At 42.6% G+C, this 12,710-nt stretch overlaps 1 protein-coding gene across 1 annotated transcript in view; it reads left to right on the forward strand.

Annotated features, from left to right (window-relative positions):
- The window catches only part of TAPT1 (transmembrane anterior posterior transformation 1), a 59,167-nt gene that overhangs the window by 7,605 nt on the left and 38,852 nt on the right, over nucleotides 1-12,710 (forward strand). The window contains exon 2 of the mRNA XM_082727809.1: nucleotides 5,628-5,758. Coding sequence (XP_082583935.1) covers nucleotides 5,628-5,758 — 131 coding nt within the window. The remainder of the gene's footprint in view (nucleotides 1-5,627; nucleotides 5,759-12,710) is intronic.

Consider the following 12,710-nt stretch of genomic DNA (forward strand, 5'->3'; position numbering starts at 1 on the left):
ACAGCTCACGAGCTGGTACGGGAGCCAACCAGTTAACAATGTTAACTTCATAGAAGTAAACCCAGGGTGCTATATGTGAAACACAGAGAAAGAGGAGGATGGGGGGTGGTGATCCTAGTTTTCTAGAAAGTACATAGTGACCTGTTTACAAAAGCAGCTGAGACAATGATAGGCAAAATAATCTAGTGCCACGTATACCCCAGTGTTGATAGCAGCAGTGTCCACAGTAGCCAAAGTATGGAAGGAGCCCAGATGTCCATTGACAGGTGAATAGATAAAGAGGTAGGTGTGTGTGTGTGTGTGTGTGTGTGTGTGTGAATGTGAGAGAGAGAGAGATGGAATATTGCTCAGCCACCAAAAAGGGCAAAATCTTGCCATTTGCCATGATGTAGATGAAACTAAGAGGGTATTATGCTAATTGAAATAAATCAGAGATAGACAAATACCATATGATTTCACTCATATGTGGAACTTAAGAAACAAACAGGTGAACACAGGGGAAGGGAAGGAAAAATAAAACAAGATAAAAACAAGAGAGAGAGGCAAACCATAAGAGACTCTTAACTCTAGGAAACAAACAGGGTTGCTGGAGGGGAGGTGGGTGGGAGGATGGGTAATTGGGTGATGGGGCAGTAAGGAGGACAAGTGATGTAATGAGCACTGGGTTTTATATGCAGCTGATGAATCACTGAATTCTGGCCCTGAGACTAATAATACAATGTATGTTAACTAACTTGAATTTAATTGAAAAAATAATCCAGTGCCAGATCCAGTGCCTTGAGGATAGACTGCTTGATTTTGAATCATGGCTCTACTGCTTTCTTCCTGTGTGACCTTGGCAACCTCCTTAGCCTCTCTGTCCCTTGGTTTTTTCATCTGCAAAGTAGACCTAACAGTAGAATACGCCTCATAGTTATGAGAGCTGTGCACAAAAAACATGTCTTTATCATTTTGATTTTTTAAGTGCATACTTCTAAATTTTCCATTGCGGAATTTAAATGGGCGTTTATAACTAAAATTCTTGCATTTCTAGAAGTGGAATCCTCACATACCACGTTCTATATTTGTATTATAGTTAAGAACCTTTTGTAGGTTTGTATTATATGACTTGTTTACAGAAAATTAGTTATTAGGTTAGTTTGTTGATTATACTTATTTGCAACATTACTGTTTATTTTTGAAAACAGAATTGCAGAAGCAACATCAGTAAACCCTAGGGAACCCCCAAAGTAGAATTAGTACCTCAGAGCCTCTGAAATTACTAGTAAGGAGTTAAGACCTTGTGTCCTGCTTTGCAGTTGTCTTGTGCTTTCATACAAATCCTCTCCCTTGGCCATCCTTCGTGGACCCTGGGCAGCTTTTTAAAACTGCTCCAAGCCTCCGTTTTCTCTCCCGTGAAACTGAGATCTATGACTTGAGCAGGATCACAGGACTCATGTGGGATAGAGAGGATGCCAGAACCCCATTCTTCTGATTACTAATCCCTGCTTTTCTGATAGATCATAACAAAACTCTTATTATGGTAAAACTCAGTCAACTGCATCATCAGGGAGGATGCCAATGTGAAGGATAATTTTCTAAATAAACAGGGTATAGCTGTCTCAATCTTTTGATTTAATTTGCTGCTTTAAGTTTAAAATTCTATAAAAACCTGTTTCTGTATTTCCTTAACACAGCTGACATACTAGCAGGCTGCCCAGCGTCCTCCCTGCCCTTCCTGTGGATCACACCGGCATCCTTGTACTGTACCCCAGGGCACTCACTGGCTGTGCCTGTCAGCCTGGCACTCCCCCACCCCGTGCTTTTAGTGTGGACGTTCGGATACCTGTTGCGTGACCCTTTACCGTCACTTAGACATGCACACAGCCCAGAGGCTCCTTTTCTTCGGGAGGGGCTGCGTCCGTTGAGGCGCCATAGTTTGTCACTCGTTTGCTACTCACTCCCAGTCTCGGTCGCAGGCTGTTTTCTCAAGAATCTGATGTTCTCTCTGCTTTTGCCACTTCTGATTTCTGATCCTGTTTTTGTTCTCTCTGCCGCTCTCCTCTCTGTGACTTTTTCCTCCTTCTCTGATGCATATATAGTCTTTTAGCAAGCGTTTGTTGAACACATATGACGTGCTGTACCCTGAGGATGCAAAGTAAAGGACAAAACCAGGCCCAAAAAAGTGTGGTGGGTAGAAGTGCCAGAACAGGCAGACACTATGCCAGCCGAGTTGGGGAGAGGCTGCCTTCTGTCCGGAAGACCTTGGGATGGCTTCACAGAGCAGGCATCTGTGTGTGGTCTCCTAAGGGAAACTGGAAGGAAATTCTTGGGCCAATGAACCGTGTCAACCAACTGTCCTGTTTGCAAGAAATGTAAAGTAGTGTAACTAGAGAATTGTGACCTAAAGATTCAGCGGAGGCAGGTGTGAGGCATGACTGAAAACATAGCCAGGGGCCAAGTTGTAAGGGATCTGGTGTCACCACCAGGAAGGTGTAGGGCCTGGCCTGCAGGTGGCAGAGAGCATTGAAGGAGGCCCGCAGCTGTTCTGTGAGCATGTTGGTTCTGGCTGCCTGGCAGGGTTAGGACTGAAGGGAGGAAAGACTGGAAAAAAGGGCATGAGTCAGGAAGCTTAGGTGGGAACTAGAGGGGGATGAGAAGGACCAAACTAGGGTGACATATAGAGAGGGGGTAAGTGAATAAATGTCGCAGATGACAAGGCAGTGGGGCTTTGTGAGAGGAGGGTAGCCCCAAGCTTCTAAAATAGAGCTCTGTCAATGGTGGTGCACAAGCTAAATTCAGGGCTGCAGAGGGTAGATTGTGGGTGAAGATCCTGAGCTCCATTTGCCAATTCAAGGTAGGGGTAGGGGGCCAGGTGGAGTTGCCCAGGAGGCAGCTGGAAATATGGGTCCAGGTTCCCGGGATCAGATATGGTAACTTCAGGGTTCAGATGATGGCTTTAACCTTAGACTATTCAAGGAGAATAAGAAAAAGAGAAGAGGACACACCAGTAGATAACAGCTTTCAAGGATGGCCAGGGTTTCACTGTAACTGGTGCTTTGTTAGGACACAGTGACTGGAACACCAAACCAGCAAACACTTACAGGTCGAGTGGAGGTGAGGAGCTGCCAAAGACACCCAGGTCTGACAAGTTGGGCAGTTAGAGAGAGGAGCGCCTGTGCTGGAGGGTGGAACAGGAATCATGGTGAAGTGACCTTTGGGGCTTGCTGGTGTCAGTGAGAAGTAGTGTAAGTCAGTCAGTGAAAAGTAGTGTGAGCATGAAAGTCTCTCCTGCCCTCAGATGCACCTGCTACTTCTTAATTTTTACATGAAAGGATTGATATTTATTTTATATATATACATATATGTGTGTATATACATATATATATATGTATATACACACACACACTAATCAGAACTTCCTTTGCTTTCTGGGGTACCTATGTGGCTCAGTCAGTTAAGCTTCTGCCTTTGACTCTGGTCATGATCCCAGGGTCCTGGGATGGAGCCCCCCCATACTAGCATACTAGCCTCCCTGCTCAGCGGGGAGTCTGCTTCTCCCTTTGCCTCTGTGCTAATGCACTCATGCTCTGGCTTGTGTAAATAAACAAAATCTTAAACACACACACACACACACCCTTTGCTTTCTAATTAGAAGACTAAACTGAGTAAGAGTGTGTGTGTGTGTGTGTGTGTGTATGTATATATATATATATATATGTATATATATATACACACACACATTTTTTAAAAAAATTTTATTTATTTGCGAAAGAGAGAACACAAGCAGGGACTTGGGCAGAGGGGGAGGAAGAGGGACAAGTGGACTCCGTGCTGAGCAGGGAGCTCTGTGTGGAACTCCATCCCAGGACCCCGAGATCATGACCTGACCCGAGGTCAGACACAACCAACTGAGCCACCCAGGTGCCCCAAGAGTATGATTTTTGTCTTTCATTGGTTTGGCTCTTCTTGTTTGCAGCTCAGAAGGCTTTCTTTTTCTTCCCTTCATACAGCAGATCATGTTCTGGATCTAGTCAACTATAATATATTAGAAATTTCCCAATCAAAAATTGTACTCTGTATGGATTTGGTGATACTGAGGCCTTCTAATGGGAATATCTGTTAATATGTAAACAATACAGTTTACCTCTGGTGTCCATGGCTTCAACTATAAATGCACCGAGAAGGTGCCTCGTTAGCGCAGTAGGTAGCGCGTCAGTCTCATATAAATGCACCGAGAGCATGATGCTTTCAGTGCATTTGATAATTCGGCCTGCCCAGCATGAGTCTGGAGTGGGTGGAAGTCTGCTTTTCTCTCCGTCTGTTTCAATCCCTAGATAACTCTCATGGTATCACTAACTCTCCAGAGAGATGACAAATCTGGAATTTAAAGAAATGTATGCACGCATGTGTGTGTTTTTTTGTGTAATATAACCTCTCTACATGAGTAGACCATTTGGCCTGATGCTCAGAGAACTAGCCATCTGTTCAGTGCTGGAGGAAGTAAGCTGTTTTAGGCCCACCAGGAGGTAGTAAGTCTCCTTCCAGGTCTCCCTGAGGGCTTTTCAAGGGTGTTTCTGACACTAGACTCTTCCCCATACCTGCAGACTTTAAATCCTGGTACTCACCTAAGATGCCCTCCATGAGTCAGTACTCATAAATGAAGTCCACTTTCCCTCTTGGTCATTTTTTGGAGGGAACACCAACACTGTATTTAGTAAAAGGACTATAAGGGCCAGCAGAGCAGAGGACAAATTGAGACCTTTGGTATCCTGACTTCTGGAAGAGGGCTTGGCCTCCTGGGGAGTAAAAATAGGAAGGTAATGGGAATCAGGGCTCCAGAAAAGTCAGTTAGGTGGGCTCTCAGGGAAGTGTGACATTTTCGAAGGGGTTGGAGCTTCAGCTTCTTATCCCTAAAACTCCAGTTATAGCCTAGGGGAAAGTACTTAACCTCCTTTGGCCTTATTTTCATTTGAGACAAGATGATTCTGGGTGAATTTGTTTTGGAGAAACAGAGAAAAGGGGGATAAATCCAAGGAAAGGGAAGTCTTTCAGATCTTGTTGAGGCTCTACTTTGTATGATTTAGTATGATGATTATCCTGTTGGTAAGCCTTCACCTAGGGAACTGTCATTATTTAGATACTTATGCAGGATCTCTGAGGCTGAAGAAAGAAGTATATCAGTATAGTTCACCCAGGTTGGTTTTTGGACCTGAGCAATGCCTGTTCAGGTGACTTGTCTCTCTTTTAGCATATGTAGAATCATATATATAGGTACAGACATACACATTTATCCATTTTATATATACCTGATCTTTATTCCCTCATATCTACCAGTCCAGGTCCTATATTACCTATAAGGCCCAAGACTGGGCTCTTGTACAGTTTTGTAACTATTCTGGCTCATGGTAATCATTCCTTTTATATTCCTGTGGCATTTTCCCTTTATACCACACAGAGTAGCAATTTTGTCAATAACATTTGCTGATTATTTGTATGTAGCTGTTTAGTGCTCCGCACAGAATTATAGATTGCTTTGTTTTATTCTCTTTTTGTTTTATATATGTGTTATCTACAGCCCCAGCTAGCATGTAAGTTTCGTGATAAATACTGTTCTTTTTGTTTTGTGTCATTTTCTTTTCCTGTAGAGCTTTCATTGTTGAGGTTCCTCAGTGCTGAACTAACAAGAGGGTACTTCCTTGAACATAATGAGGCCAAGTATACAGAAAGAAGAGAAAGAGTATACACTTGTATGCGAATACCAAGAGAATTGGAAAAGGTACTATTTTTTTTTCTATTACCAGACATTATTTTGAAAGTTATGTTAACATGTTAATTATATGAAAGTAAATTGTCAACAGCTTGAGTTGAGTTTTTAAAATATTGGAAATAGGGGCACCTGGGTAGCTCATCGGTTAAAGCCTCTGCCTTCGGCTCGGGTCTTGATCTCAGGGTCCTGGGATTGAGCCCTGGGATTGAGCCCTGCGTCGGGCTCTCTGCTCAGCAGGGAGCCTGCTTCCTCTCTCTCTCTCTGCCTGCCTCTCTGCCCACTTGTGATCTCTACCTCTGTCAAATAAATAAATAAAATCTTTTAAAAAAATTCAAAAGGGCGCCTGGGTGGCTCAGTGGGTTAAGCCGCTGCCTTCGGCTCAGGTCATGATCTCAGGGTCCTGGGATCGAGTCCCGCATCTGGCTCTCTGCTCAGCAGGGAGCCTGCTTCCCTCTCTCTCTCTCTCTCTCTCTGTCTGCCTCTCTGTCTACTTGTGATCTCTCTCTGTCAAATAAATAAATCTTTAAAAAAAATTCAAAAAAAATATTGGAAATAATATGATCATATGTAATTAAATATATTGGGAGTAGGAATTCCTATCCAGGAAGAGGCTTTAAAACTTGTATTTTAAGTGTAAGTATGATTCAGTGTTTCTTAACTTTGCTGTGTGTTAAACTTACCATATTTCCACTTGTGTGCCAGCCAGGTCAGTTTTTTCAAGGAATTAATCTCTACCTACTCCTTTAGTTCTCATCAGTTTTATTGTACTAGTAGGAGCAGTATATTTTCCATTCAGCATGACAAATTATTTAATTTCAACCCTTTTAAAGCTTTTAATTTCTCAGAAAACCCTCCTATTTAAAAACACAAATGACAGTCTATTCAAAGAAAAAGACGATTCATTGCATCTTTGCCACAGAAAACCTCACATCCTAGGGACAGCGTATCCACAGCGGCACTGGATCTAAGCACACTTCCCATGGTTGTCTCAGTCTGGCAAGACCAGTCAGATAGGGCAGGAGGCCACTCTTTTCCCTCTGCATTGCTGAAGTTGGTACATCTGAGCAATTCCAAGATTTCTCACTAGGAAGGAAGAAATATTATTAAGAAATAATTCAGCTTTGGCTGAATTATCAGTATCAGAATCAGTATAAGAACACGGTTTTGTACTTTTATAGTAACATAAAACTTTGAATAGTTTGATCAGTTCCTTAAAATCTTACTTTCTGTTGGAGTGGCTGTCAGAGGAGTTGCTGGTTAGCTCAGTCAGAGTGTTCTATGGTAACAAGAGGGGCGGGAGACATTGAGGAGTGAGGACCCAGTGGGTCGGGCTCATGGTCTTTTACTTCCAACAGTCCATCTGTGTGGTACAGGGGAGGGAGGCAGCTATAGAGGGACAGTTTGAAAAGTGTTGCTTCACATGGGTTCTTGACGGCAGGTTACCTGCTGCAGTTTTAGGGAGTTCTGTGTTAAGGTAGGGAGGGATGAGAGCAAACACGGACTGGAGAGAGAGCAGTCATGGCCGTGAGACAACGGTTGCCTGTGGTCGGGATCATTACCGGTGCTTAGTTATGATTGTGTGGCTGCTTCTCTAGGGAGGCTCTGGTTCCAATGAAGAGTCAAGGCCTGGTTGGTGAGATGGAGGAGTGTGGGAGTGCTCTCAGCACCACTGCTCCCCCAGTGCAGCAGCACCTCAATTTTCTATGTTGGAATTTATTTGAGAATTTGGCCAGGGATGGGGGGTAATGTTTCTTTTGCTTGCCAGTAATAATAATAGTATTATTAATTCTTATGTCTTTCTTAAACACATTAGCTTATTTTCTGAGCTCACTTTTTCTTTCCAGTGATAAGCCAAGTAGAGAAGTGTGAGGATACACTGCAGAAGGAATTGGAGGGAGGTTGGCTGGGGCCTGTATCTTTGTACAGGACAGTGCCAACCACAGTCAGCTTTTACCCACCTGGTCTCTTTGAGGGAAGATTTTTCTCTCACCTCTCTGGACAGTTGTGGATTCCCATTTTCCTCTGGAGAGTGCACAGAGATTTGCCGTCAGTCCTCAGCCAAACTGTGGACGCACCCAGGGGATTTCTTCAAAGCAAGAGGGTGTGTCTGGCCCCTTTTACTACCCCTCATGCGGCAGAAATGATGAACAGGAGCCACAGCCCTCATGATGGTGAGCTCGTCAGAGGCTGGGTCAATACACACATCCTTCTCTTGTCTGTACCAACCACACTGACATGCCAAGCAGTTCCTTAGTAGATTTTTCACAGAAACTTGTGAGCATTTCAAGTTTGTTATTGTGAGTGTTCTCTTCTAGGGAAGATGCCTGCAAGTCTTGATAAGACGTCAGTATAAACCAAACTGCTTTTCAAACCATGCTGTATTGGGTGCCTGGGTGGCTCAGTGGGTTGAAGCCTCTACCTTTGGCTCAGGTCATGATCCCAGGGTTCTGGGATTGAGCTCTGCACTGGGTTCTCTGCTCAGTGGGGAGCCTGCTTCCTCCTCTCTCTCTGCCTGCCTCTCTGCCTACTTGTGATTGCTGTCTGTCAAATAAAAAAAAAATCTTCAAAAAAAAAAAATAAATAAAACCGGGGCACCTTGATGGCTTAGTGGGTTAAGCCTCTGCCTTCAGCCCAGGTCATGATCTCAGGGTCCTGGGATCGAGCCGCATCGGGCTCTCTACTCGGCAGGGAGCCTGCTTCTGCCTCTCTCTCTCTCTCTGACTACTTGTGATCTCTCTTTCTGTGTCAAATAAATTAATAAAATCTTTAAAAAAAAAGTGCTGTATTAAGGGACCACTGATGGGATGAGTAACCAATGAGGTAGGTTGCTGTCAATTAGGATTTTTTTTTTTCCAAAGAAAAAAATGGAAAATTATCAGAGTGCATTGCTTGTACAAGAGGAAGCTTTTAGTCATAAAGCTTTGGTTTTATTTGTTTGTATTTAAGAGGTATAACGTCAGAAAAGTTGAATTAACAGTGCTCATGCATAATTGTAATAATTTTCTAATCCTGTTTTCTATTACAGAGGCTTTTGCTTTGGGCCTGTTTAGGGAAATTTAATTTATTCTCTTAGAACAACACTTCAGAAGCTTTATTGCTTAAAATGTACAGAAAGGTGGCGCATTTTTCAGTTTAAAGCGATTTCTTCTTACTGTCTCAGAGTAAGTGAAATGTAGAGGAAAGCAGAGTTCGATTTCAGTTTAATTACAGGTGTAAATATCTCCTAACAGGGTGAGTTCCCCCTGGTGTCTCCCAGACCTTTATGTGGTGAGTAGGGTTTCACTAGGCTTTTATTACAAGAGTTGGGGGGCTATCTAGATGTTCATGTCAGTAAATTTGCTGTCTGATTGATAATACCTAATATATTAATACCTTTCCCTGATGTAGAATATAACATACTTTTAATGTAAAACGCTGTATTCTTTTTTTTTTTCTTGTTTTTTGGTAAATGCTATGATATTTTCATGTAGCCTTTTCAGGAGGAGAAACTTGACGATTAAAGAGCACTTTGCTTCTACAAAGGTTGCACATGCTATAAAACACATAATTAGTGTTTATACTTTCAGGTCAAGAAAGTGGTCGTCTGAGTATCTTTTAATGTAAAAAAAATTCCAGAATTTTTGTGTAATTTTCTCAGTGGTAAAACACATACTTGGCATTCAAAACAGGTAAATTGCTTATATATTCAAAATAGTATTTCCAGTACTACTAGTGCCAGAGGAAATACCATTATTTAGAGGAAATACTGTTATTTGGAGAAAATAATAGTATTTCCTCTGCCACTTTTTTCACATTTGAACTTCTCATTCTGATGTGAAGGGATAAAATTTTGGAGTGTTTTTTTGACCTTGGGGAGCATTTCTTTTTTTCCGTCACAAATCCCTTTCTGCCTGCACCCACATTCCCCTTGGGTTCTCTTCCTGGATCTGTTACTCACTGTGTGTGATCTGTGTGGGGGCTGTATTGTTTTCTTTGTACAGCAGAGGATTCTGAACTACACTTTCTCTGCAGTATAAACAGAGACACAGGATAGTGCAGTGGTCAAGGGCATGAACTCTAAAGCCATTCTGCCCAGATTTGCACCTCCACTCCACCATTTATTAGCTGCAAGGCCTTGAGCCGTTCACTTCTTTCCATTTGCCTTAGTTTTTTCATCTGTATGTTAATTATGGGGTGAGCCCTTTATAAATGTTTTAAAATATTTTATAGTCATCACCTCAGCAATTTGGGGAATGCCCTGCCCTAGGAGAACAAGAGAAATTTGGAAAGGCTTCTTGTCTCCAGGTTGCATTCCAGAGGGTGTCTCCTCACAAGAGGGGTAGCTGTCATCTGAGGCATCCCTGTACAGCAAGGGATGACTGGGAGGGGTCTGGTTCCCATGGCTCCCCCATGTCCCACTTTGATCTAATGTTAGACTTGTAATTTTCCTGCTTCACTTGCTGCTAAATTTGACTTTTCTAACCCAGCAATGGATGTGCTTTTCTGACTCTCTGCCTTCTTGGGTTGTTGACCACAGGCATTTTGGGGGAGAACTCTTGTCTTCCCTCTGTCTTTGTAACCATGCTGTCTTAGAGTAAACTGTGTGGGTTTCATGAAGGATTCGCTGATGGTCAAAAGAGAGTACAGCCTATCACCCTGACATTTTCTGTCAGGCCCTCTAGAGCCTGGTCTCAGCAGACACATGACTTGGAACATATGATTAGGTCAGACAACAACAGTTTAGAAACTTTGTGAACTCAGGACAGGATCACCAGTTTCTTAGAAAATTCCTGGTAAGTGCTCACTGGCCCCTAGCCTGATTTGACTCGTCCATTTTATCCAAGCTACTTAAATATTTATTTACATCACAGGCACTTTTAATGAGTTAGCATTCCATTTCCCTCCAAGCCTCATGCGATACCTGTTCTCGTTGAGGCCCATTTTTGCCATCTGCCCCGACATGGCAGTCATGTTGATGTTTGTGCTGCATTTTGACCCCATGGGAACAATACCCTTGTCAAGAGCTAATTTTGTCATCTGTGTGAATCCCAAACTGCAGGAAATAGGAAGGAAATGCTTGCCAAAGTAGTCTTTAAAATTCCCGAATACACTCAAACACCAATTTGGAGAACTACACATCACTTACTCACTTATTTTTTATTTTTCTCAGTCAGTTTTGAGTACCAGTTTTGAGTACTCCAGGCACTTCGGCAGTGTGCAAGTGCAGAACTTACCTCCAGACTTGCGAAGGTAATGCATTGCAAGGTAACGAGTAAAGGAGGTTGATTTTGCACCTGCATTTTTAGGGCTTGGGGATGTGCTAGGAAGATCCAGAGGTGGGAAACTGTTAGGGACAGGAAAGGACAGGTACACTGGGAGGAGAGGCCGAGTCCAGGTAACTGTGAGTGGTCAGACTAAGCAGTGCAAACTAGCTTTGGGAGGATTTCTTAGGAATGCTTTTACCTGCATCTGTGACAGACTACCTAACAGTGGCTTAAACAGGTTTGAAAAGTTTCTTGACAAGTCTAGAGAAGGGAGATCACTTTTGTTCCAGCTGATTAATGAAGCCAGTCTGGATTCAGAATCCTTTTTATGTTTCCATTTTGCCATCATTGGTAAATTGGCTTTCAGTCCTCTTGCTTGTTGCCTTTTAATAGAAAGATGACAGCTGCGACCTCAGGCGATGCCTCTGCATTATCACCCAAAAGAAGAGGAGACAGTGCCACCACTTGAATGTCCCTTTTATAAAGAATTAGAAGCTTTCCCAGATGTGCTCCTGCACACTTCCTTTTGTGTGTGTCTTATTGGCCAGAGTGAGTTCCACAGGCATCCCCAGCTGCCTAGGAGACTAAGGACAGTGGATGTAATACTTCTCCAATAAAGGAAGTGACAGATTGAGAATGGTGATTGGGTTAGTCACCCCTCACAGCTCTGCTTCTGAAAAATTCAAATAGCGATGATCAACATAGATTAGCAATAAGAGAAGCAAAAAAGGCTCAAGATCTTTCCATGTGCCTAATATTTCTTTGGATTAAAATAAATTGATTTATTTATTTTACCTCTTAAGGAAAAAGTGTGTTAGATACATGTCAGGGGTAGGTTGTGATTATTAAGAAGACTTTTATAAAAATTCCTTCCTTTTCATTACTTCCATATGTTTATGTAACTGCTTGTCATAAAAGGTAGAACTAAAACAAACAAACAAAAAAAAATATATATATATATTTTTAAAGATTTTATTTATTTGACAGACAGATCACAAGTAGGCGGGGGGTGGGGGAACAGGCTCCCTGCTGAGCAGAGAGCCCGATGCGGGGCTCGATCCGAGGGCCCTGGGATCATGACCCGAGCCGAAGGCAGAGGCCTTAACCCACTGAGCCACCCAGGCACCCCAAAACAAAAATATATTTTTAACTTCTCCTTACCTTGTAATTTTCTGCTTTTTGGCATTTTTTTCACTTCGTTCTTACCATAGTTATTTAATACTTTTTTTTTCAAAAATGAAACTCAACCTCTTAGTCTTCAGTGGAACTGCTTTGTTGTCTTAAGAATCTAGTAAATTTGGGGACGCCTGGGTGGTTCAGTTGGTTGGGCATCTGCCTTCAGCTCAGGTCATGATCCCAGGGTTCTGGGATCAAGTCCCACATCGGACTCCCTGCTTGGCAGGGACCTGCTTCTCCTTCTACGTGCTGCTCCTCCTGTTTGTGTGCACGTACACGCTTGCTCTCTCTCTCTCTCTGACAAATAAAATGAATAAAATCTTAAAAAATCTAGTAAATTTTCCTAAGCTTTAAATTTGTTGGGTGTTAAGTATTGCTGTGGGTATAGACTTGTTATTTTTCCACATAGACTATTGCTGTTATTGAAATGGACAAAGTTTACCATGATACAGGAAATTGGGGTTCAAGATTCAGTAATGTTAACTTTTCTTCTCAGCTCTGCAGGTGATAGGCTAGTGGCCCGATCAAGGCATTGAACTTCC

This window comes from Mustela nivalis (genome assembly GCF_964662115.1).
Source record: "Mustela nivalis genome assembly, chromosome: 4".
In the NCBI taxonomy this organism is placed as follows: Eukaryota; Metazoa; Chordata; class Mammalia; order Carnivora; family Mustelidae; genus Mustela; species Mustela nivalis.